This window comes from Bacillus rossius, chromosome 10 (assembly GCF_032445375.1).
Source record: "Bacillus rossius redtenbacheri isolate Brsri chromosome 10, Brsri_v3, whole genome shotgun sequence".
NCBI lineage: Eukaryota > Metazoa > Arthropoda > Insecta > Phasmatodea > Bacillidae > Bacillus > Bacillus rossius.
The window spans coordinates 27,669,291-27,696,878 of record NC_086337.1 but is presented as its reverse complement, the minus strand read 5'-3'; the positions used below and the strand labels follow the sequence as shown (position 1 = coordinate 27,696,878).

The window sequence follows — 27,588 nt, the reverse complement described above, 5'->3', positions numbered from 1 at the left end:
CTCCCAGGCTTGAATGCATGCGGGCTAGCACGAACTGGCACACTCTGTCGTTCGCAGGCATGCATGCATGCATGCATGCATGCGGGCTAGCAAGCACTGGCTCACTCGTAGGCATGCATGCGGGCTAGCAAGCACTGGCTCACTCGTAGGCATGCATGCGGGCTAGCACGCACTGGCTCTTTCGCTCGCAGGCGTGCATGCTGGCTAGCATGCACTGGCTCGCTTGCACGCATGCATGCGGTTTAGCACGCACTGGCTCGCTCGCTCGCAGGCATGCACGTGGGTTAAATCGCACTGTCTCGCTCGCAGGCATGCACACGGGTTAAAATGCACTGGCTCACTCGCAGGCGTGCACACGGGCTAAAACGCACTGGCTCACGCGCAGGCGTGCACACGGGCTAAAACGCACTGGCTGGCATGCACGCACGCACTCACGCACTTGCTAGCTTGGCGCTCGCTCTTAGGCATGCATGCATGCAATCGGGCTAGCACGCACTGGCTCGTTCGCTCGCTCGCAATCATTCATGCATGCATGCATGCATGCATGCGGGCTAGCACACACTGGCTTGCTCGTCGCTCGCTCGTAGGCATGCATGCATGCGGGCTAGCATGCACTGGCTCGCTCGCACGCACTGGCTCGCTAGCATGCATGCGTGCATGCGGTCTAGCATGCATTGGCTAGCTCTCTGGCATGCATGCGGGCTACCACGCACTGGCTCGCTCGCAGGCGTGCATGCGGGCTAGCACGACCTGGAACGCTCGCACGCATGCATTCGGTTTAGCACGCACTGGCTCGCTCGCTCGCAGGCATGCACGTGGGTTAAATCGCACTGGCTCGCTCGCAGGCATGCACACGGGCTAAAACGCACTGGCTCAATCGCAGGCGTGCACACGGACTAAAACGCACTGGCTGGCACGCACGCTCTCACGCACGCACGCACTTGCTAGCTCGGCGCTCGCTCTTAGGCAAGCATGCATGCCTGCGGGCTAGCACGCACTGGCTCGCTCGTCGCTCGCTCGTAGGCATGCATGCATGCGGGCTAGCACGGACTGGGTCGCTCGCTTGCATGCGGGCTAGCAAGCACTGGCTCGCTCGCACGCACTGGCTCGCTAGCATGCATGCGGTCTAGCATGCATTGGCTAGCTCTCTGGCATGCATGCGGGCTACCACGCACTGGCTCGCTCGCAGGCGTGCATGCGGGCTAGCACGCCCTGGAACGCTCGCTCGCATGCATGCGGTTTAGCACGCACTGGCTCGCTCGCTCGCAGGCATGCACGTGGGTTAAATCGCACTGGCTCGCTCGCAGGCATGCATGCGGGCTACCAAGCACTGGTTAGCTCGCAGGCATGCATGCGGGCTACCAAGCACTGGCTCGCTCGCAGGCATGCATGCGGGCGACCAAGCACTGGCTCGCTCGCAGGCATGCATGCGGGCTACCAAGCACTGGCTCGCTCGCAGGCATGCATGCGGGCTACCTAGCACTGGCTCGCTCGCAGGCATGCATGCTGGCTACCAAGCACTGGCTCGCTCGCAGGCATGCATGCGGGCTACCAAGCACTGGCTCGCTCGCAGGCATGCATGCGGGCTACCAAGCACTGGCTCGCTCGCAGGCATGCATGCGGGCTACCTAGCACTGGCTCGCTCGCAGGCATGCATGCTGGCTACCAAGCACTGGCTCGCTCGCAGGCATGCATGCGGGCGACCAAGCACTGGCTCGCTCGCAGGCATGCATGCGGGCTACCAAGCACTGGCTCGCTCGCAGGCATGCATGCGGGCTACCAAGCACTGGCTCGCTCGCAGGCATGCATGCTGGCTACCAAGCACTGGCTCGCTCGCAGGCATGCATGCGGGCTACCTAGCACTGGCTCGCTCGCAGGCATGCATGCTGGCTACCACGCACTGGCTCGCTCGCAGGCATGCATGCGGGCTACCTAGCACTGGCTCGCTCGCAGGCATGCATGCTGGCTACCAAGCACTGGCTCGCTCGCAGGCATGCATGCGGGCTACCAAGCACTGGCTCGCTCGCAGGCATGCATGCGGGCTACCACGCACTGGCTCGCTCGAAGGCATGCATGCGGGCTACCACGCACTGGCTCGCTCGCAGGCATGCATGCGGGCTACCAAGCACTGGCTCGCTCGCAGGCATGCATGCGGGCTACCACGCACTGGCTCGCTCGCAGGCATGCATGCGGGCTACCAAGCACTGGCTCGCTCGCAGGCATGCATGCGGGCTACCACGCACTGGCTCGCTCGCAGGCATGCATGCGGGCTACCAAGCACTGGCTCGCTCGCAGGCATGCATGCGGGCTACCAAGCACTGGCTCGCTCGCAGGCATGCATGCGGGCTACCAAGCACTGGCTCGCTCGCAGGCATGCATGCGGGCTACCACGCACTGGCTCGCTCGCAGGCATGCATGCGGGCTACCACGCACTGGCTCGCTCGCAGGCATGCATGCGGGCCAGTACGCACTGTCTCGCTAGCTCGCTCGCGTCTTATATTTTGATGTTTATCTTTAATAGTTATATTTTAAACTTTATTTGTTTGTATTTTATTTGTATAGTCTATATGTTGTCCTTGTACATGTGTCGTGCCCACCGTTAAAGCTCTCGGCTGTTGGTAGGCATGTTACAACATTAATAAATAAATAAATAAAAAATATTTCCCTTTACAATATACTCTCGGTACAAGAATAATCAGGTTTTATGTACGGTAATATTGTGTTTATGCTCAGTGGGTGAAGAAGCAGTGTCGTAAAATTTAATTTACTGTAACATCTGTAGTGGTGTGAAAAAATGGTGTAACCATTTTTACGCGAAAAAACGCAATAATTGGACTTAAAAACGACGTAAAACGAAAATCCGTTTTTTAAACTACTAAATGTGAAAAACAATCATCAAAAGAAAAAATTTACAATGACAAATACATTCTTTAGGTGCTAAGTTTACTCGATTTAAAAAAAAATCAATTCACGGTATGAATAAGTTGCAATTTAATTGTAATTACCGTAGTTTGAGACCACGAACTAAGCATTCATCAAAACATAACTTTATACATAGTAAATTAGCTATATCGGTGAACATGTTGTGACGTAAAATTCTATACATATATATATTCTTTTATTTTTATGAATGCACTAATTTATTCACATTTTTAACATTGATAAATGGTTAAATATCACGTTCACTGAGGTAACAACATAAATATTATTCCGTTTTAACGTTCGCTTTGTTTTAGCAGAATCGCCAACATACGAGAACATATAACTCCATAAACGCGACTTAAAACTACAGTGAAACCTCTTTAGTACAAACCTGAAGGGACCTAAAATTTTGCAGTTTGTATTAATGAGGTTTGTATTAACAGGTGCATATGCTCACATTAATAATATTCGACAAAATCAATCAAGTATTGATTTTTTACTCGAAAATTAGTCAAATAGAGAATTAAAGAGGCTTGAAAAATTAATTGATTTTTTTTCTGCACTTTTTTAGTTGCATAAATGTCCTTTACTGCACTGCAAAGTTTGTCGAAGGAAGACAAGACATCAGTGTCTACATCACTAGCAGCCAGAACATTTTCCAAGACAATTAATGCTAAAGTAAGAATTTTTAAAAAATATTTCAACCTCAAAATTAGTGTCAGAAATATATCAGTTACTTGTCATTAAAGTTAAATCAGTTGAAAAATAAATAAAAATGGAAGTATTTTACTTAATTCAATTTACACTTGCAAAAAAAACATACGCACGATAAATCTACATGGAAATTAAAGTCTTTTTCAATATCCTGAAGTCTGAAATATGTTTACTCATGTCATCAAATGTAGAGCTGTACTGAAGAAGCAGATTTTGCCAATATTTAGTTGAATCGGCATTTCTGCCGACTTCCGTACGCTTGTTAATTTTCGGCCGATGTTACTGAAAAACGAGACAGACTGCCATAACCTAAAAATCCACGATTACCCTTTTCGCTTTTTGTTGTAGTACTGCATTTTTTCAGATCACATTATTTCTTCGCAACATGTGCCAAACGTACATATAAAAATTTAACATCCTATTTTTCAATAATGTTCTTTATTTTTAATATGTCATAAATAAATACATTACTGTCATGGAAAATATACATCTCGGTTGTTACGGTAACTGTAGTGCATATGTGGTAGCTATCGTGCTTCTGTAGTAATTATGGTATCGACAAAGAATCGTTAGTTCTTTTTATGGTAATTATCTTAGGATAACAATTGGGTTTGTACTGTAGTTATGGTACATCATCCAATTTCTTCGTAAGTTGTTTTTCATTTGTCTTTTCTTCATATTAAGTGCTCCATTACTTGGCTGCAGATTTAAGTTGATCGTTACTACTGTATACTATCGTTACTGTTTTTATGACGGTTTCTTTCTAAGAAATGGTTATTTCTGCAAAATCTTTATGGTTAAACGATCATCTATTATAATTTTTTAGTGACGGGACCACATATTTTGTACGATCAATGCGGACAAAACGATAATTCGAACATCGGTACAAGCGGACTTTTTTAACCTTAGTTGTATGGCAATCTTGCCGGGACCGTAGAAAGTATACGATAAACACGGACAATCGATACATGCGAGTTCGATAGATAGAGGTTTGACTGTAGACCATTTACCGTACAAATTATTTGCCGTTAACAGAATTATAGTGAAGCTGCGTGCACGTGATTAAAGTGTGCGATTCTTGTTCTAAAATTTCATTCGGTTTATCCGATAATAAAACAATAGTACACTACGTGAGCGGACGTGAGGTTACTTCGTAATACATAATAACAAATATTTCGTATTAACCGTATTGATTGACATTAAATATGCTATCCCAGTCTGAAGGGGAATTAAAAGTGTTCGAATAAACGCGAACTTTGAAATAACCGGTATTTTATTAACGAGGTTTCACTGTAATTTCAAAAAGTTAAATATTAAGTCCATTTCCAACTGATTTTGCGCAAGTTAAAATACGTTTAGTTTCTTAAAAACGTAACACAATTTCATTGTCATTTTATTTTACCAGCACTTCTTTCATACTGGTATTTTTTATTACAATTTTGGCTTGGTAACGTTGGCTACGCGTAAATACTGGCAGTCCTTTGTCACGTACACACGTTATGTTGCTGCTTCAAAACAATGCCGAAATTAAAGCCTACTGCCGAGTCCCGAGCAACAGAATTTAAATGTGAGGGTTTATATGCTTCTAACAAGATTTTATTTTGCAAGTGGTGCAATTGTAGAGTTGACCACGAAAGGCGCGACACTGTTGTAAAACATGTCAACGGTAAACACCACGTTAAAGTTAGGCTAGGAAGTGCAGCTGGTTCCAGCAGCAAACGTTTAGCCACGATAGAAGACGTGACTACTGTTGCCAAAAAAATGAGAGAAGACAGAGAAACGTTCATCATGAAAACTACACAGGCGTTTATCTCTGCAAATATACCACTTGAGAAAATGGACAACAAAGAGCTGCGAGAATGGATCAATGAAAATGTTAAAGGAGGAGGGGATATTCCTTCCGCAAATTCGCTTCGCCGATCGTACGTGCCTAAGTTAGCGGAAAAAATAGAAAGTGACCTCACGGAAGATTTTAAAGATAAGGACATCTGTATACTTTGCGATGAAACCACTGACAAGGGAGGGAGGTGTGTCTTCAACATTTTGTTTAAAAAACTAGAGCCATCGAGTACTCAAACAAAACTTGTTGCTTCAATTGTTCTTGACTCTGCAAATCATGCCACTTGTTCTAAAGCGATTTTGGATACACTAAATAAATATAAAGTTGACTTTAGTTCAGTTAAGGCAGTAGTTAGTGACTCAGCACCATATATGACAAAGTGCTTTAGTAATCTTTCTGGCTTGCTAGAGCTTGCTGTTCATCTTCAGTGCTGGGCCCATAAGATGCATCTAGTTGGCAACACTTTACAGGTCACACTAAAGCTTCTGAACAAGGCAACATCAAGCGTAAAAAAAGCATTTTTGAACACGAGGAAAAGAAAAAACCACTACTTGTCTTTATATCAGAGAAGTATGAAATGAATAGCGGTAAAGTGACAGTTTTTCCTGAACCTGTGCTCACAAGATGGAATTCTTGGTATCGGTCTGTGGTGTACATTAGCACCCATAATGATGATATTGTGGAGTTTTTTAAGGACTCTAATAGTTACTGTGATCTAGAAAATTCTGGCATAAGCTGGCTCACTAGCAGGAGTACTGCTGAACTGACAGAAATTAAAATTGAAAGTGAATTTGTTTCAGTTAATGGAAAACCAATTGCAGAGCTGATAACATTTCTTGAAGGCTCTACATATACGACTTCACACATCCTATACTGCAAAATAAATGACTTAGAAACAAAACTGCAGTTGTTAAGTGTAGGTCAGATTGACCAGTTTTGTCCCACTATTGTCCATTTATTTGAGCAACTATCTACACTAAAGCAAGCTGAGGAACTCACTACACTGAAATCAGCAGCACTGAAGGCTCAGTGTAAACTGCAGGATTTGAAGAAAAGTAATCCTGCTGGTAAATTATTTTCCAGTATTGGTAATTTGTTGAACCCCAGGAACATTGTCAAACCAGTTCCAGAAAACAAACAACTTCAGCATGAAATGAATAACATTCCATTCATCAAACATGTGGAGTTGCATACGTTTTTGGAAGGTTTTCATATTTTGAGGAAGACCGTCATTGAAGAACTTGGAAAATCAGACTGCTCAGATGTAGACATAGTGGCACTCTTATGTTCCTTGAAGACTGACTACAAAATATTTTCTTCAGAATGTTTGAAAGCTTTGTGGTTGCCTACCAACAATGTTGACAGTGAGAGGTCATTTTCACAGTATTCTCTAGTTGTGAGTGATCGACGCCGCAAGCTTTTGCCAGCAAATGCAGAGACTCTTACTATCGTTAACTTTAACAGAGATTAAATGCGGATAGTGGTGAAACTATGTAAATTTAATTGACTAGTCATAAAGTTAAAAGTCCATTTAAAACAGTTTAAAGTGTTTCCGATAGCATGACAGTGTAGAGGGTTACAAATTAAAAATACGTATATTTTTATCCTTATTTTCTGCTGCAAATTCCTATAAAAACACAAAACACCGAAATTGTTGACTTTGGAAACGAAAGTGGCTAAATTATAAAACAATAATTTCACACCCCTAAACATCTGACATAGTTATTGTACTTCTGCAGTAACTATGGGATTCTATGGCAATTGTAGTTCTTTTTTTGCTAATTTTTGCTATCAAAAATACATTAAGCCTGATATATTAAGAAATCTATTTTGTCCTAGTGTTAGTGTATGATAATACCGGATAATTTGTAATATTTTGTGCGCGCAGGTGCTGAGGGCTTCACGTCGCAAGAGGACCACGAGATGCTACTGCGGATAGAGAAGCAACTGAAGAAAAGGTTTGCCATTGGCTCGCAGGTTTCTGAACACACGATCGTTCAGGATTTTCTCAGGCAGGTACGTAGCTGCCGCACAAAATTCCTACTTATTAAGGAAAACCCTTAATCTTTGGAAGTTGGTTCTTAGTCTACTTATTCACTGCTTTGGCTTCCAGAACTGTAAGAGGGATAGGAACTATAGAATTTCTTCTCGATTTCAACAGTTTTTTGGCTGTAACAATTTCTGATCGGTTAATACTGAAATTTTTTCTTCCATGAAAGGTACAGAGCAAACATTGAAGATATTTTCTGAGACTAGGAAATAGTTGATGTTAGTGTGATTTACAACTGAAGTTATTCTCAATAAAAAATTCCATACAAAATGTCAATATCTTTACAGAAAAAAAATTTTTGTAGATTTCTTTCACTGTTAATTTCAGGTATAGCATTAAGTTATAATCACCGTCCTTTAACAAAGCCTAAGTTAGAATATAAATTGTGATGGGTCAAATTCCAATTTTGTCAAATCCAAATATTGAAATAAATCCTCGAATCTGAATTTTAAGTCTCAAGGGTCAAAAATAAAATTATATACAAGAAACTAAAAAAACCTTAACTATGGTGTTGAAACATTCAACCCTTTATATGGTTGTTTTACGTACTAAGTTTCCAGAATCAATACATACTGAAGTTTTATTTGTATAGTTACAAGTTTAAAGTACATTATTTTGGGAAATTGTAACAGGACGGATATGAAGGAAAAAAATTTTAATTATTAAATTTCAGATGTTATCAATTTTGAATTTTTTGATTCGGTTTATTTACTCTAATTTTTTTACTCTTTTTCCAGGTATATTGAATCTTTCAAATACATGATTTGATGGTGTTTGAGGATTTGATTAGCCCATCCTTAATTACAGACCGTTGAAAACAAAATGGTGCATAGCAGTTCCTATCTCTCGCCCCCTTAAAGTTTTGTGATAATGATTTCATCTGGAACAAGCAGAGTGGGAGAATTAAGTTTTTGAATACTGAGTAATGTTTCACGCAGTAGGAAATCTTAATTTTTTTTACTGTGTTCCAGAAATACCCAGAACGAGCCATCTACAAAGTAATTCACACCATGATACGTACCGGGGAACTGCAGCATCGAATGCAACGAAAAATGCTTTTCAGGCTCATGTGATATATTTGGGCCGTTGTGTTTAAAGTGTAATGTCTTTGTACCGTCACATTATTCATTATACTATTTCCTGAAAATCTAAACTAATAAAGTTATTATAATGCAGTATTTTTTCAGCGTAACTCAAATGTTTTGATTTTTTTTCCCAGTTAAGTGTAAATGTTATACTAAATTCCAATCTTATTATATACTTTGGTTTTAAGTATCTTATTCACTAAATTTTTTTTTTTTGCATCAGTTGCAAATAAATTTTTATATACATACTGGGTACATAACTGGCATGCAGTCTTAGCATTAATAATTTGCTTGTAGTACTTTGAGCAGTGACTATAGTTTTATGATTGAATATTAAAGATAAAGGCTTCGTCCACACAACCTATCTTTCTTACAATACTGTGTACAAAATTTTTCATTCCTAAAAATGTCCATTAAAACACCAAAAATACATGCTAAAAATAAAATAAAATAAATAACATGGTTGATTATTACAAACAATATTTTATGGCTCAAATTTTGCTTAGTTTGGTTTGAAAACAGTATTTTTGGGTGTTACTGATTTTATTTTTTGAAAGTTTTGCTAATTATTAGTGATAGTTTATTTCAACAAATATGAGATGAAATATTTTATAGTGCTACTTTTATTCACTACAACAGTGTAATTCTTATTGTGATACAGTATGCATTAATACAATAAAATAATTTGTAATAAGTGTGTCTAAGACAGAATTACTTTGAACAATAAAAATTTAACAGCAGCCAATTGTGTGTTAAAAAATATATACTGTCAGAAATACAAAAATTGTGTAAAGTATAATTTTAGTTTTTCCTATCCACGTTGCTATTATGTTTTGGTAAAGCATTTATGATAAATAAATGACATTCATTGAATATAATGTATTTAAAGATTAGTTTTTGTGATTTGAGTTTAGTTAAAATATAGTTTTTTTATTTGCATCTATGCTACATGATTTATTAACTTGTATTGTGGTGTTACATAGAGACAAGATTATATGTTGAATTTTTTAAAAAATCGAAATAATACTGAAAAAATTTCAAAACACCACATTACACCAAAATGCGAGTTATATCATGGAAATAAGTAGCATATAACATAATTGAAGGGTTTCTGGCAAAAACAACCAATGTCAAAAAATGTCCAAATTGAGTTATTAGTAGGATGGGAATAACATTTATGTCATTTTTCTATGGACATTTCATATTCCACAAAAACATCCATAGTCACTAAGATACAGGTGCATGAAATATAGGTACTTCTGCAAAAACAACCAATGTCAGCTGGTTTTCTAGTAAGAAAAACCATAGTCACATTACAATGGTTTTTTTTTGCTTACAAGCTATAAACAGTCATGATTGACATTAAAAATAATATTAACAACATTATTTGCAATAAAGTACATATAAATTATCCTTTACATATAAAAACTATCATTATTCATTAGTGTGCATAGTGCAATTTATGGATTTTGTTAAATCCGGAAACTAAACTATTTATATTATTTACTCTTCTATACTAATAAATAATAATGGTAAAAAAATAAATTACATTCAAAATTCCCGCTAAGAAATGTTTAGTTTGGAAAACTGATACCACAGCGCTGTAATAAGTTTTCAATTCAGGCTAGGAAGAACCACTTCTATACCCTGTATGTTCTATGACAGCATTTCTGCCATGTTGTGTTCTGGGCATTTAGAGGTTTGTGTTGCACATGTGATGCATAACATTTACAAATAGAGTGTGCAACAGACCATACAGAAAAGAACATACTAATGCAGAAGAAAGAGATGCATCAGAGGAATGCCGATAAATTTTTTGAAATGAAGAGAGCATACAGCAAGCTGCTATAGAAGGGACTTGCATGGTTATTTTGTTTGACTTCGTGCAGAACCTGCCATTGCCCCACATACGTACCAGTGATGTATTCTTCTCTAGGCAACTATGGTATTATGTATTTGGCGTACACGATTTAGCTGATGACTGTGCTACGATGTATGTTTATACAGAAACAGTAGGAAGGAAGGGAGCAAATGAAGTAACGTCCATTTTGTTACATTTTTTTAATAGCAAAACCATCACTGCTGATCATCTAGTTCTACTTAGTAATTGATGCTCTGGACAGAATAAAAATCATACAATGGTCTATTTCCAATACATTCTAGTTCACTGCCTCCATCTATTCAAAAAATTAACTCACATTTTTCCGATGAGGGGCCACTCCTTTATTCCAAATGATCAACACTTTGCACTGAATGAGAAGAAAAAGAGAACTACTTCACCAGAAGTACCAAATTACTGGAATGAAATAATCAGTAGCTGTCGCAGCAGACCATCTCCATTTGATGTCGTCGTTGTGACCCAGGAAATGCTTTATGATTTCAAACTTGCACAAGCTGCTTACTTCTTAAAAATGCCAAGACCATCCCTGACTCTCAGAAATCTTCGCCTGATGAAAATCGTAGATAACTGCCCCTATCTTTTGAAAAGGAATACATACTTTGGCCACTGGGATAAGTGCCACATTCGTAACAAAACTGTGCTTCCTGAAAGTATAGAACTAACCCCATTGTATGGAGGTCCAATTTCTCTTTCACCAGAGAAGATGCAGGACTTAAAACGATTGTGTGCATTCCTTCAGAGGCCAGAAATCAGGATGTTTTACACACAGCTGGAAGAGAGTCTAGAATGTATTAGTGGCGATATTGATAAATGAGATGAAGATGACAACAGTGATGGATGCATCGAGTGAAGACATTTTAGTGAACCATCACATTACTGTGCAATTTTCTCATTCAGTTTTCAATCATGTGTGATGTAAAAACCAAAAACAAGGAAACTATCAGAAATACATAATATTATCATTGTCTATCAACAATTTTTTTTAAATAAACTGAGATATTGCCATTGTCTCAAATATACATGTACAAATAGAATATCTGCTGCATTATCTGATAAATTTAAGGTATGGATTTTTTTCCCATGAAAATTGTGGGCAGAAACAACCAATGTCAGAAACTATATAATTTTAAAAAGGCTAATTATAATATTTCAACATTAAAAACTTCAACAAACTGTTTCTTTCTTGTATACACGTGTATGGAAAAGTACCCAGATGTAATTTTAACATAGAATCACATTTAGAAAGTTATTTGTTTCTCCTGAAAATTTCATTTTTTTGACATTGGTTGTTTTTGCCAGAAACCCTTCAATTTAATTCAAATTATAAAAATGTTTGAAATTTAACTAATGTGTTTATTTCTGGACAAAAATTTGTACCAAGTCCATGAATCAGAAAAATTAATTTATTTTATTGTGCATCTCTTATTGAATCATTTTTTAATCACAAATGCTTGCTAATTTTTTTAAATTTTTTAAATGTCTCTGTTTTGGACCAAATTATTAAAAAAATATGTATTTTATCGTAGAAATGCAGCAAATAAATTTTACCAGTTTTTTGTTGGAGTAAGTATTACAAAACAGCTTTTATAAAAATAAAAACAATAACACCAAAATCCTGTCTGATCACTTGCCTCTCACAAAGGTGATCCTGGTTTTATTTCTGGCGGGATCCCAGCCCGGATTTTTCGCAAGTGGAGAACGCGGCGAATGCTGTAGTGTGCCAGAGGTATAATGCATAAAAAAATTTAGTTTTCCGGAAAAGTATTTTGCTGAGATTTCCACTGATTTAACAAAACTTTTTTTGCAAAGCTGGAAACGTTTTCGAGTTATAATTGATGTGTGTGAAATTACATCAAATGTTTTTATACAAACGGAACCAAATATAACATTCCCTTGGTCTTTCTTTACCACCTAATGGCTATCTTAACAATTTAGTGTTAAGTAGGACCCATGCTACATTCTGCCAACTTAAGAGGCCACTCCAGTGTTTCAGGGGCACTACGCAACCCGCGTTAACCGCATAAGATTCAATGCTATTTTCATTTTGCTTATAACTTATTAACTAATATAGATTTCGAAATGATGCTTGCTTGATATGCAAGACAACGATGCTCTTATCAAAGCCCCTTTCTTCAAAAATGTGCATAAATTATGGTTCAAACCTAGACAATACACTTATGCATATTAGTAAAGATTAGTATAAAACCATAATTTATGCACGTTTTTGAAGAAAGGGGCTTTGATAATAGCATCATTGTCTTACATATCAAGCAAGCATCATTTTGAAATCTATATTAGTTAATAAGTTATAAGCAAAATGAAAATAGCATTGAATCTTATGAGGTTAACGCGGGTTGCGTAGTGCCCCTGAAACACTGGAGTGGCCTCTTAAGTGAAACATGTTTCAACAGTAAATATATTCACTAATCTGCAGAACATTAATTATTGTGTAACATGTATGAACCTACCTTAAATAATGTAATGAAAAAAGGAAAATTTTATGGAAAAATAAGTGGTGGTTATATTTTCCTTGAAATTTTGCTACTAACATCTCTAGCATCATGTTAGGCAAGTTGCTACCAAGATCTGCTACTGCATTAAGATACGAATTCGGTGTGAGTAAATTTTGTTGATGACGGGAGTATAAATTCTGAGGCGTGACTGGGGCTTGTTGGGTGAGATTCTACAGGAATTTAAATTATCTTTCGCAGTATTGCAGTGACAAGATCACCCAACACCCCATGCTGAACCCAGAAAGGAAGTTTCCACTAGTTGTTAAGTCCTCGAACCGGTTGGGAATCACACCTACGACCTTCGGATAGCTAGCCAGAAGTTCTAACCACTGAACCAACAGACTCTTTGAAGCTTCTCTGGATTGAAATTAGAAAGAGACATCTTCGACAGATGTGTGGGTTGCTATCTTCACTCGATATGCCCACTGGTGCAGGCACAACAGTGGTAGAGATGCTTGCGGAGTCCACATCGTTCATTGAGCGCGACGCTGCAGCTCTGCGACTCCAGACACAGTCTCGCTCGGCGCCGGACACTGGGGTTCCATAGACTCCTCTTGCCGACCACAAGCCTGGTTCATATCCTCGGCTGGCTCTTGCACGGACTGAGGCTGACATATTGTATTTAAATACTTTTCTATAGGCTTGCTTTACGTTCGTAAATATAAATATTGTCCAAAATACACTATTTTCGGCATAAATCAACCATCTAAAATAAACTATACACGCACATACGAATCACCGCGCTATCACGTGTGAGTCGTGAGTTGCACTGAGTAGAAAGGAGCGAGAGCGCTGGCTTTGACCAATCGGCGCGGTTCCCCTCCCCCGCCAACCCACCCGCGACGCAAACTCAAGGTCGTACCAGCGAGCTTACTATGTAAAATAACGACACCCACACTAGTTAGGGAATTATTATGGGGAAAAAAACGTTGTAGAACTTATCTTTACGGTACCAATTTCTGTTCCGGTGTTCTGTTTCGGTGTGATTTTTAAAGACGTTGCACGTAACAATGGAGTGGCATTTAAAGTAGGCAGGTAATTTGAATAGTTGTTATTTTAAAAAGCGGAGTGAATGCCGGGAAGGGATTACGGCTACTGTGGAGATCGTGCGCCCCTCCCTCGGAGCGGTACGTGAACACGCCACTGGCCGCCGCAGCCGTCTCGGCGCCGGCCATTAATTGGGTCCTTTTGCGCTGGCATCCGCCCCTCTCCCCCTCCCCCATCAACCCGGGACCTCCGAGAGTGTCCCGGACGCCTTGGCCGAGGTTGTTCCCCTCCCCCCCCTCCAGTGTCACGTGACTCCCTGCTGTTCCTTGGGCCGCAGTCTCCTGCGTCCCGCAGGCGGAGATTGTGAACTTCCGTCGTGGGGCGCCCGCGGAACACGGTGTCTGGCGCACCCTTCCGGTTCCCGGGGGTGCGCGGGGTGAGACAGGTGGTCAGAAGTGCCTCCCGAGACCGGCACACGCGTTGTTGGAAGTCGTCCACTGCGAATACGCGTAACGCAACGGGACCACGGCCAGGGGCGTAGCCGGGGGGAGGGGTTTTGGGGGTTCAAACCCCCTCCCCCCCCTCCTTAGCACCAAATTTTTAATTAATTTCTTATTCATCACTCAAACAAATTTCATATTAAAATTCATAAAATTTTTACCATTACAATATTTAAATTTAAGTACCGAAAACTGCTAAAATAGCACTATTTTGCACCTTAAAATCCAAATTTTCCCGTGGGAGGACCCCCCCCCCGACCCCCCGCTTTAATACGGGGGGGGGGGGGGTCCATGCTTCTTAACCCCCCCCCCCCCATACACAAATCCTGGCTACGCCACTGGGACCACCAATACAATTGTCGGGTGGTAAGGACCACTCGGGCACAGAACTGGAGTGATGCCGGGGCCACAGCAGCGTGACGCCTTAGCTACAGTCCCTTCGAATACACGGAAACGTTTTTTTTTGACGTGTAACATCTCGGCTCTCGGTATACGACAATTGGTAGGAGTCATTTCGTGAGTGCGACGGGAGTCAAGGAAAGGAAATGTGTAACAACCACGATGATGCCATCTGTGGCGGATGGCGCGAACCAAAAAAATTCACAAAGACAAAGGGAAACTAAATAGGGTATCTGTTAAATGTTTTTTTTTTTGACGCCGGCTGCACGCACGAAAAAGTGTCCCGTTACGCACATTGTCCCGTTACACTGTGTCTCGTTGCGCTCATTGTACGCTTGCGCCGCATCTATCTCTCTTCCACTCGATTGGTACAACCATCGATTTGACTTTTTCGAGGCACATTAAACTTGAAACACTCCCATTCGTTTCTTACTTTTCCTATCATCGTCCTATCCTTAACAGAATAACACAGATTGGAAGAAGTTAAATAGCAAACATGTATAAAAACTATAGTTAAAATATCTTCGTTAAAGTAATAAACATATTTGAATTAATGAGTGCAAATAAAAGTAAACTTATCAATTAAGTTGTAGATTTCATTTCACTCCTCCTCTGTATCCATACAAAATAGTGATAATTCAATAAAAATTATTCAATTTTATTCATAAAAGTATGCAATCATTTCATCAATGTTTTGTTATGACGTCACGTTAAACTATCGTCCGTAAACCGACTTTACAGACAACCAATTTTTAATATAATTATGTAACGGTTTAATATCGTAAGTAATGAATTAATTCGATTTTGTCGTTTTTCTCTGGTTTTAGTTATAAATAATGCCATATTTTACAGAACCGTCCATGTAAAATGTTTGAAATGTTTGAAAGAATGTTTGAAATAGGTTCAGTTATTTTGCAACATTAGTTCTTACTAACAAAGAAAAAAATGTACACTCTGTTTATAATATGCGTATAGGTACATATATTTAAGAATGGGTGTCCTAGAAGTATGAACACACGGTGACGGGGTCACAAGTGCCACCGTAGGGACGGTGTGCCGCCTGGGACAGGCCGGGTATGCAATGCGGCGAGCACTCCGGTTGTGCTGGTAGCCTGCGTTACCTGCAGGCTTAGGGACAGCCACAGCAAGACTTTTTCGGGATGGGCTATATATGTATAGTACAAAGAAGGCGCAGTTGCAAAACATGATGTAAATAAACTTACCCTTTAAAAACGAATAAAAAAATCAGCTTTTATCGTTGAAGGAACTAAAAATGAAAAAAAAATTAAATTAAATTTAAGTTATTTGTCCAACAGCCAAATAATGCACCACAACTCTGTATAACTAAAAACATTAGGTGCTTGATATAATTTGTCTTAAATTTTCTATCAGTAATAACAATATGATTTGTAATAGATTTTCTATCACTAATTTTAGGATATAGTCAATACGAAAATGAATATACGAACTTAATAACAATGATGAACTCAAAATTAGGAATGGGGTGCTTCAGGGGCGCAAATCTATAGGATTTGCAAGTTGGGCCCGCGGAAATTTACAAGTGGAGGGGGGGGGGACCGAGAATTTTGCACGTGGGGTTAAATGGATGCGGTGCCCGCATGCTGAACACTGCCCATATTTAGGCCTACATGCATGCAATAAGAAGAAAACTTTAAAATATACGGGAAGTATTCCTTAAGACATAATTTTGATATCACAGACACTTTGCATTCACACTTTTGTAAGAGGAGGCAGGCCCACCCAGTATTGAGGGAATTCCTAATTCATGGGGGGGGGGAGGGGGGTCAGAGTCCCTCTTCCCCCTACCAAGGGATATAACTCGTCTTAAATTTTCACGGATATAAGTGGCCAATCAGATTAAAGCACGCCCCAGACTCAGCCGATAAGACGGACACAAGCGGGCTGGGCCTACAATCGAAGGAGCTGCCACTACACCTTTGGCTCAAGCGTGGGTGATTCTGCAGTTGTTGCGGCGCCAGCTGCCGACGGACATCCGTAGCTCGACGGGAGACCTCACGTCGACATGTCTCTCTCTCTCTCTCTCTCTCTCTTCCTCGCAACGTTCCCATTGTTTCCCCAGGAACCTCTCCACGTTACTTCGCCGCCTTTTCTCCAAGAAAACACTCGCTGCGACACCCGTTCCCTCCAGGCCAAGACGTGAAGCTTCAACGGCCCCGCTTAACCTCGCGGTGTTCAAATATACACTTTCTTATTTTAAGCCATATTAACCCATATTTCACATCATTAAAGGTTGGAATTCTGTAAATACGTGTAGTCTAGCTAAATAAATTAACAATAAATTAATTACATCAAAATATTCGTAAAGACGTTTTCGGTTAATGCCGGAACAAACAGACCAACAGACACACAGACAAAATATTTTTTTTGTTGCGTTCTATATATACGTGATTAGTCCTATCATTTTATTCATAACTTATTACAATGAACATAATTTTAGCTCTAACATGTTTATTATTAAAATACCTATTGTAATCACCTAAATGAGCTGAAAAAACAAAACTATCGTTAATTTAGGCTGTTATCTCACCGTCATGTGGTTACTGACGTGAAAATTATTTACATCAGCTGTGTAAGTTAAGAGCGTAACGAAAAATGCTGCTCTAAGAATTGGGGTACGCAATGATTGGATAGGGGTAGGGGGACAATAACAAATAAAATAGTCAGACAATGGTAAGACTCTTCAAAGGTTTTTTCATAGTCATGTATGTTACAGGGTTCAGTGCTTAGTGTTATCTTTGAAGTGGTTTATTGAAGTTTGAACGTACATGGCGGCCATGAATCAATTCTTCTGTCATTATCTTTGAAGGATTTGTGCAATGGGAGTGCATGACTTGATGTAAGCTTTTGGACATAAGCCATTGCAAGCACATGTATGTCTGTAGAAGAAAACTACAAAAAACGCAAATGACAAAAACACAAATTAAGCGAAAAATTGCTGTTGTCAGGACATAAACACCACACAATACTCCACAACAGGAATATGGTCAACAAACAAAGAAAACCAAAGAAAAGTGGACTAACAGAACGAAAACCCCCCCACAAATGATGACAGCACAAAAATACCGAACCCAAAAAATTCAATACAACAGTTGAAAGTCGTTTTGCTGTGTTTTTGTCTCGTTTCAACTGTTGTGCTGAATTTTTTGGGTTCGGTATTGTGCTTTCAATATTGTGGGTTTTGTTCGTTCTGTTAGTCCATTTTTCTTTGGTTTTCTTTGTTTATTGCCCATATTCCTGTTGTGGAGTATTGTGTGGTGTTTATATCCTGACAACAGCAATTTTTTGCTTAATTTGCGTTTTTGTCATTTGCGTTTTTTGTAGTTTTCTTCTACAGACATACATGTGCTTGCAATGGCGTATGTCCAAAAGCATACATCAAGTCAATTCTTCTGTTGCGTAACATATTAGCTCTCCTTAGCTCTCGGTATATGGCATTTGGCGGAAGTCCGTTCCATTTACAATAAAAACGTTGACAGCGCATGTAGGCCGTCGAGGAACCCCGCCGACGCGGGCTCAATGACCTGAGGAAGAGGCAGAGCGGTTCCCCCAGGGAGGGGGAGGGAGGGGGGAGCTCGGGTCGAGCGTGAGGAACGGTGCGGACGTTAGCTGGTGCTGATGCGGCGCCGAAGACACCCGGAGGACGGCATAAACACGAGCTCCCATTCGCCGGCAGCCCCGCCCCGACGGGACTGCGATATGGAAGTGCTTTACGAGCTCTCCTTGTTCACGACTCCGAGAGGCGCAGCGGAGATGTCTACAAGCCCACGTCTCCACACACACAATACACACACAATACACACACCTAAACACACACAGGCACACACACAGTCACAGAGACACATAGGCACAGAGACACATAAACACATAGACAAAGCGACACACAGACCCAGAGTCAAACGCAAACGCAAACGCAAACACAAACACACACACACAGACACTCACAAAAAATATTTCCTTGTACTTTTACAAAAGATTCCTTCGAAAACCTTCTATTATTACAAGAGAGATATTGTAACTTCGTACAACACATGGCTATGGTTATTTTTGTATATAAAAAAACAACGTTTTTCTTAAAATGGTACTGAGTATTTCTTAGGAGAATTGGGGTATATATATTTTTTAATATTTTAATTCATGTTTAATGCGAGCAAAATTTTTTTTTTGAAGCAATGGAAAATATAATTGAATATCCGAAAAAATTTGACTGTTTTAATGTGGTTAACACTAGAAAGCTTTTCAGGGGACGATTAAAAAATAAATTTCTAACTATTGGAGGTACTGGGACAACACACAGCAAGAATGCCCAGGTAAGAATCCGGACGCAGCATTACCGCGAACACTATTTTTTTGTCGTGTTACATTTTTTTTCTTGTAAATGTACAAATTTTTACAATAATCTGTAATTTTTTTTCAAGATTATTTCTGTTCCACTTACAAAAAAAAATACAGCGTTGTGACTTAATTTGTCTTGGGTTCGCTGCACTTTGTTCCTGTGGTTTCTGCTCGATCGAGGCAACGCTCTTGTTTGGTTTTCTACTCGACACGTTGTCGCAGCGTGTTATGGCTTTTAGCGCCGCCCCGTGCTTTGATGCGGTTCGGAGAGAAGCGGTGAGTATCTCGACACCGAAAACGACCGAACAAAACTACAGAGCACCCACACTAGACGTGTGTTTTTCCGTGATAAAATCAAGCTTCATAAAAGCTATTAAAGAGCACATGAAACGAGACTGTAAAATGTTTCGCGCTGAATTTAAAAGATGAATTCACATCAGCAATCCAGTCCGGTATTACCGTGAACCAGAGAATTATTATTAGTCATACTAACCTTTAAATTACGACAATTATTCGATATATATATGTGTATATATATATATATATATATATATATATATATATATATATATATAAAATACACAGTTTCCGTATATTTGCAAACTTTCTTTTTATGTTTCCAGGCAAACAATTGAAAACCAATTCCTGAATATCATTTTAAAATTATTACGTACTCAAAGATATTCCTGTTAAATATTAGATACTTAAACCAAAACTGAAGTTTAAATTATCTATATGTACAAAATGATTTAATTCAAAAACTGCTTATGATATTGACTTGAAATTCAAGCACGATTTAGATAGGAACCCTTAGTTTAACACGGGTGTTTATTTTATTGAGATATTCGTGATTATAAATAAAAATTTGCCGAAATTTGTTTTATTCTTTGCATTACGACGCGTTGTTGTAACTTCACAGCAACATTTCCTTGTATTTACTTTGCGTGTGTGTTAAGAAAAACATTTCTTAATATTTTCTTTTATATTAAAAATGATTTTATTATGCAAATACAATTATTATAATGATATTACTATAGTAATTATTTATATTATATTCAAACTATAAAAGTAAAATAATAGAAATAAAACGATACTAATCCTACCATACAATCTATCATCTTTCATAAAGTTGTAATGGAACTTGCTTGAGGGTCACAGGACTAAAATTCACCTAAACTTCTGTTCAGACTGCTTCTATTACAAATTACATGACATGTGCGCAAGCGAGTATATTAATTAAATGTGAGTTGACTACGAGAAATTAGAGATTTGGCTACTTTTATTAATGACAGTTAGGGCAGATATAATTCTCTAATCTACAATAAATAAAAGAAGGGTCCTATTTCACTGTAACGATAGCAAAAAAAAATTAGTACTAAAAAAATAATTTGAGAAATTCAGAAATACATTTCTCCAATATGCAACTATTATTTTATTTTGAAGTCAGTTCATTTATTTGTTTTTTTTTGTAAAAAACGTATTATTTTAATTTTTTGTAGTGCTATTGTAGTAGAGCTTGCTCTTTTATTTTAAGCTTTTGAACTATAAAAATTAGGTACATTCATAGTTTCGTCAAGCCGTTAGATATACGTTAAAAAAGCTATTCAAATTTCCGGCCTCCCCATTTAGCTGGGAGGTGTTCAGTACCACCCATAACCCACCAATCATCAGCCTCCTACCCTCCACAAAAAAAAAGTTACTTGCCTAGAACTTTTAATTTGATAGTGTCCAATCAAGTAGTCCGGGGGTCCTGACCCAGAAAATTTTTGAAAATTATTTTGTCTAAAACCAATTTTTAATGAAAAAATAACACTAAAATACTAAGCTACACATTAAAATTTAGGGGAAATTAAAGTGAACTGATTGAATTTTTTTTTGAGATTTTGTGTTTATTAATTTTTTTTAGCTCTCACCTTCCCCTCAAATTATTCCCTCCCCCCTTTTTTTATCAAATAATTTTTCTCAATTGTAATACTCGCGCCATACATCTTCCTGTGGAAGGGCCTGACATTACCCAATTTCCCCCCTCCCCCCCCCGGGAACAAAATTAAGCCGGTTGTGACGTCACACGGGTTCTAGACGGCTTTGGTCGCTGTGGAGAGGGTCGTGTGTTCCGATGCCAGCATCTCGCAATCACTCAAGTCTTTGAGCACCGAGTCTGTACGTGGTTCGAAGCTCACTATTATCCCCCCTCCCCCTGCGCATGACTGCACCCCCCAAAGCCATATAAAAACAAAACCAATTCACGCCACGATAATTTCATGCACGGATTTGGTTTGGCTGTTTCCATGGCACACTGCGTTCTTGCCGTCAGGAATGGGCCCACCATGTCGTGGTGAGATTTCACGAGGAATAAGTTTTACAGACAAAAAAAGTGACTTTTCTAAGTTGGACCAAACCATTCCTGAAAGCTTGCGACAGTGGTCTGAAATCGGATTACTGATTTATATTTGCGGCAGGGTGCTACATTATGATGTCTTTTCAAATACCACTGAGTTGGGGTTTTCCCTGTGTCTATGCAGGTTTTACCTGGACTCAACTTATCTAGTTTTAGTCTAGTATAGTCAATCGCTGCCATGGCTGGCCAATCCCCCTCCTAGCACATGATGCATGCTACCCCTCCTGCATGGCTAATACCCTGCATGATTAGAGCGTATAGGCTTCAGCCTGAGACGCACTTAGTCTCCCTACCTAACCCGGAACTCTGCCCAACACACTTAGTTTTAATTTAGGTTAGGAAAAAAATCTGAGTTAGGAATTGCCAGGAGATAGCGTGCGGTGACGTGGTAGTTTTAATTACTTACAATTTCACCAGCGCCATATCGCAACAGTCAAGTCCTTTGATGGTTGATAAGTACAAGTTACGATATCTGTCGTTATAAATAAACTCTTATGTATAACACAGTCCTTTAAATTAAAACTGTTCCAATAATGAAAAAAACTATACTTGACCCAATGTTTTTGGACCCGGTCAACATGGCGAAGAATATCAGCTAGTATCTATAAAGTAATGCATGCATGGCCACCTATTGTCTCATACACTATAGTTATTTAGTATGCAACTTGATAAAATAACCAATTGCTACGTGTGCATTTAGTTAAAGAAGTTCGCTTTTTTGATGTGTAACATGTTAGCTCTCTGTATACGGCATTTGGTAGGAGTAATTACGTGAATGGAACGGAAGTCACATGGAACGGAAATGTGTAACCACGGATGTTGTGAACCACAGTTCACAAAGCCAAAGGGTAAACTTTATAGTGTTAATTGTTTTGCGAATTTTCACAAGATGGGCAGTATTTTAATAAAATTCCTTGTCGTAAATCAAGACTAATGCCAGGGTTCAGTATACTTTTCAATTATTTTTTTTTTTAACTTTTATCGGAGCCATTTCTTTATATAGTTTAAAATTTCGTTCCTTTAATCAAATGATTCAATAGTCTACGTAGCTGCTCTTCCAGAGAATTCTAGCGGCGGGTGCGGAAACTACGTGTGATTCGCGTCCAGAAATATAGTTAAAAACTTATTTTGCGTATATTTATCGTGCTCGGCATTATTTTTAAAAAACTTATACGTTAAATTTCGTGTCAGAGTTTTGTATTGTAAGTGTATTTGCAACACGAGAACACATGGGAATTTGCTGGTTACCGAGATTATATGTTACACATCTCCGCTGAAAGACACGCTCATATAATTTTTTTTTTTCGTTTTTCTTTTTTACTATTGTAAAAGTTGACGCTTAGCATATTTTCCACAGACATTTCAGTGACCAGTATTCAACGAGGAAGAACTAACGGAGTTTCTGCTGGGCAGGGGGTACTTCCTGACAAACTGGGCTCAAACAAACATCACATCCGAACTTGGATAAAGTGGATCGCACACGGTCCCGGAACGTAGGTACGGAGAATGCAAATAAACCTTCCGAACGGAGCGGAACAACATCATTTGACGGAAGGACATTTAAATTCGACACAATAACGTGTCGTTTCGTATTCAATTACGGTCGTTCATGCGGACGGTATTGGCCGTGGCTGTACCGCTTCATTGTTGATGGTGGGGGGTGGTTAGGGGGGGAAGGAGAGCCAGGTAGCGAGCAACAAATTGGAAACGGGGTAGTTATTAATTCTCCCCTCGTTTTTCCCCCTCTACCCAACTCAGGGGAGGAGGGGGATGGGGGTCAGTGAAAGAGTAATGAGCACGGATTGGGGTAGCGCTGGGTAGCGCTCAAAGTTAGCAAGCCAGCGGGCGCTCTCTTCCTTCAGGAATGCGTAGCCCGCGGGGATTTACGACTGGCGTTATCAGCCCTACCCCCACCCTTCCCCTCGTGCGTCTCGGCGCGCGACCTGACTATTGATAAGCAGTTGAACCAAGAGCGCAGGTGAGACCTAGGACAGGGGTCCTCGAGGTTTTGCATCGTGGTCGCTGTAGCAGCGACACCCACACTGGAAAGAACAAAAAAAGGGGGAGGGGAGAAAGAGATGCGTGACATATAAACCTCGGTAACGAGCAAATACGCCTGTAATACGAAACTAGGACACTAAACTTAACATACAATTTTTTTGAAATAATGCCGGGCGTGATAAATATAAGCAAATTGTGTTGTGGCAAAACTATTTTAGGACTCTTAATGTAATTTTTTTCTTTGCATAAAGTCCTTATAATGTCCCACTGCCACACAGCGTGTGTAGTCCTACGGAAAATGCGTGGAAAATAACATTAAAATACGAACGAGACAAAAGTTCCAAGTCCTCTGGGCAAACACATACATTGAAAACACATTTAAAAAAAGGGGTGTATAGCACGCAATGCATTGACCCGTCCCTTGATATATAATGTATTTTCTCTTCAAAAACGTGTTTGCTCAAAAGCTATCTATTTTGTAATACGTAAAAATGGTTTCAAACACGAAGTGCAAGAATGTAACATTTCATTCGTAGGCGAAAGAGAAATGTGTCTGCAAACCATACACAGTTCCCAGTGCCCGAGTCTCAATTGCTTTGGTATACGAAAATGGGCGCGCTATAATAAGGTATAGCTGCACCCAAACATCTCGTAGGAATTATAATAGGAAAAAAATGCCCATGAATGTGGTGCAAATGCGCTCAACTGAAGCGCCCTACAAAAAAAAAAAAACGTCTGTCTGAAAGTGTGGGACGAAAATGTTCATGCCACCGAAACCATTTTTTTTTTGCAAAATACATTGTGCTGTTACTATTTTCAGAATGCACAGAAAGTTATGACTTATTTTAATGATACTATTATTTATAAAAACTTATTATATTGACTGTTATTATTATTATGAAATTTTATTATTTAATTTGTATATTGTTCGCCAGCAAAAGTTATTAAATATATATTCCTATTAATTAGGTATATCTATGAGAGATATGCTCTATGTAGTGGGGAAGACATATATGGACCGGCAATTAGATATACCCCTCTAAGGACCAATTGAACAAAACGTATAAACTGTGTTATTATACGTGTCATATACGAAGGATGTGGCATTGTTGGAAATTCTGTTTTTAAATTTAATTCAGTTTTGTGTTTGCAACTTTGTTAATACCTTTTGTTTACAAGATGTGATTTTGTAAATTTCGTTAACAGCATTCCGCCCCGGCCAATCAGAGGCCATGTTTCAAGTAGAAGGCGTCTGGAACGTTTCTATTTGAGAAAGAGTTATGTAAGAGATGGCGTCCCAGTGAGATGCAAGGGCGCGGAGCCTGTAAAAAATTCAAAAGAAAAAAAGATATTAGCTATTTCAGACCATCCGCAACAAAGGATGAGTTTTTTTCGTCGTGTTGTTAAATGTTTACTAGTTTGTTAGGGCATATTCTGACGAATATGTACCCAGGAGTGATTAGTTTATGTAAGTAAAAACCCTCCATACCATGTGAAACAGCGCCATACTAAAGTTGTTATAGCGACGTACTAATTGAAAGAACATTGAGTTTAAATTATATTATCAACATTTTAAAAGACTTTAAATAACCAAAAACAGTAAAGATTATTGTAATTGTAAACTATCTAATTTATCAATTTTAACCCAGAGGTGAAACGAGAGAGATAGTTTTGTGTTCTACCGATCGTAAAACTGAGCTAAAGCCTAGGGACACGAACTCTACAACGAACTGAAATTGTTATTTAAATACTTGATTTTGTGGATTGCTAACTCGTTGATCACGCAAAAGTGCAACATAATATTACGTATTTTTGAATGGACCTAAATGAACTGTTGTATCGTAATCATGTGTGCGACGTAAATATCCAGATGATTCACGAACATGATAGTCATTCCACAACCCAGTTCAGTAATTTATTGATAATAAATTTTATTTAAATATTTTATTTAAAATTTTTGCAATTAATAAAGTTTCAACGTATGTTAATTTTCCTTACCAATTTACCGAGATATGAATGAACCTGTCATATTAACCTATGTTTTGTGTTGTGTCTAATTCTCATTTGTGTTAAGTGGGTTAGGCCCTTGTGCAGCAATAGGCGCCGATGTAATAAATTGCCACACATGTAATTAAATATTACACATAATTACCAGAACCTGAATAATATCTGTGTTGTTTGACCTACCCTTATACACTATTACAAATTATATATATATATATATATATAGATATCAATATCGGCAGAAAGTAATGGTAACCAACAGTCAAACCTATCTAGCATAATAATATTAGAAAGTAGCTAAGTGGGGAAAAGCACAGCACAACATCTGCAAAAAACAAAGTCATTTGTGTCACGCAATGATATCATGCACCTCAGTGCGCTGCAACTGCTGCTAAGAAGGAGTTGACTCTGCTTTCCGCCACGTCAATCGCATCGCTACTGCACAGCGCATAAACTCCAGCGCGGTACAGCACTGCTCACGAGCGACGTACGCTTCAGGAAAAAAAACCACTCACCGAAGCCAAAGGCTATGAAACTTGCATAATGAGAACCTAGATTTCGAGGGTTAGGTTGATGGCCGCGAAACGCAATCGCGTGCACACAAAGTATAGTTGAAAAGGCGAGATTACAGTTTGCTGCACGCTAGATAAATAACTCAAACAGCCCGGATACTTGGCTGTGGGTAAAAAGGCGGCGTAACCTTACTTGGAAACTTGCAGGTCGGAATCCAGGCCGGCGGCGCGTCCAAAGTCTCCGTTGCCGTCGGGAGCGAAGTAGTTCTGGGTCGGGCTCGCAGTCTTGCGCGCTGCAAGCACCCACTGTCTGCCGCGGCCAAGCCAAGTTACAGTCCAGCGCGGCTCGAAGTCCGGTGGTGGTGCCGCTCCGCGCCCACGGAACAAACCAACAAGGTGCGATATTTACGGTATTCCGCGCCCACGAAACACAACAGGACCGATAGTTACGGTACTCCGCACCCCACGAAAAAAAACCCAACAAGGCACGATGGTTACGGTACTACGCGCTGTTACGATAGTTACGGTAATTACTGTCGCGGAGGCCGGCGTCGCGGCTCAAGTACCCAGGGGCGTACTTCTCGAAGGAACGAGAGCGGCTGATGACGAGCCGCGTCATCCCGGGCCGACCCGGCGCCCGAACAGTCGAGAAGGACGTCGTTAGCTCACGCGACGGCCCGCGGAATTTCCAAGGCCGCTCAGCGATAGCTAGCGGCGCCGAGGTAGGACAGAGAAGGGGGGGGGGGGGGGGGTAGCGACGACCCTTGTTATCCGGCAAGGCACGCGTGCCATGTATTACTAGGGACCGGGAAAATTCGCGTTTTCAATGACCTCTAGGATAGACTCCATGATCCTCTATGTAGTTGTGCAGATTAAACCTGCTGATTGGCTACTAACTCGTGACACGTGTTAACTGGGAAGCTTGTGATTCGATACTTCTTTTGTCGGACTATTTTCATTGGTCCAGAGTCCTTCAGATAAACTGTGTCCCAATCACTGAAGCAGCATAAAAGGCAAATGCATTTGGATTCTAGCCTATCGCGAAATGAACCCGCGAATTTTTCGGGTCTCTGTGTATTACTTTCAGTGGCGGCCACGGTACACGCGCCTGACGCCAGCCAGCTTCGAAACCCGGCGCGCGGCGCGGGCTGGTCCCTCGTGTTCGTACGATATACAATACTTCATTACCTTTCAGTACTGATGCTTTGTTCGATTCGCAAGGAGGGAATCTGAACCGGAATAACACCCGTGACAGTCTGTTCTCACGCGAATTGTTGTATTATTCATTTTCTCCTGAATTTATTCCACCACTTCGCCCAAATAAATCGATAATATAAATCGCAGTCAATTCAGTCAGTCATAAATCAAATTGTTCCGCTTCTCAAAACG

At 40.0% G+C, this 27,588-nt stretch overlaps 1 protein-coding gene and 1 long non-coding RNA gene across 2 annotated transcripts in view; one reads left to right on the top strand and one right to left on the bottom strand.

Annotated features, from left to right (window-relative positions):
- LOC134535889 (DNA replication licensing factor Mcm5) overlaps nt 1–8,718 on the top strand; it is a 121,064-nt gene extending 112,346 nt beyond the window's left edge. The window contains exons 14-15 of the mRNA XM_063375236.1: nt 7,365–7,492; nt 8,498–8,718. Coding sequence (XP_063231306.1) covers nt 7,365–7,492; nt 8,498–8,599 — 230 coding nt within the window. The 3' untranslated portion in view covers nt 8,600–8,718. The remainder of the gene's footprint in view (nt 1–7,364; nt 7,493–8,497) is intronic.
- Nucleotides 1–27,588, bottom strand: part of LOC134535891 (uncharacterized) — a 324,926-nt gene that overhangs the window by 4,576 nt on the left and 292,762 nt on the right. The gene's annotated exons all lie outside the window — the stretch shown is intronic.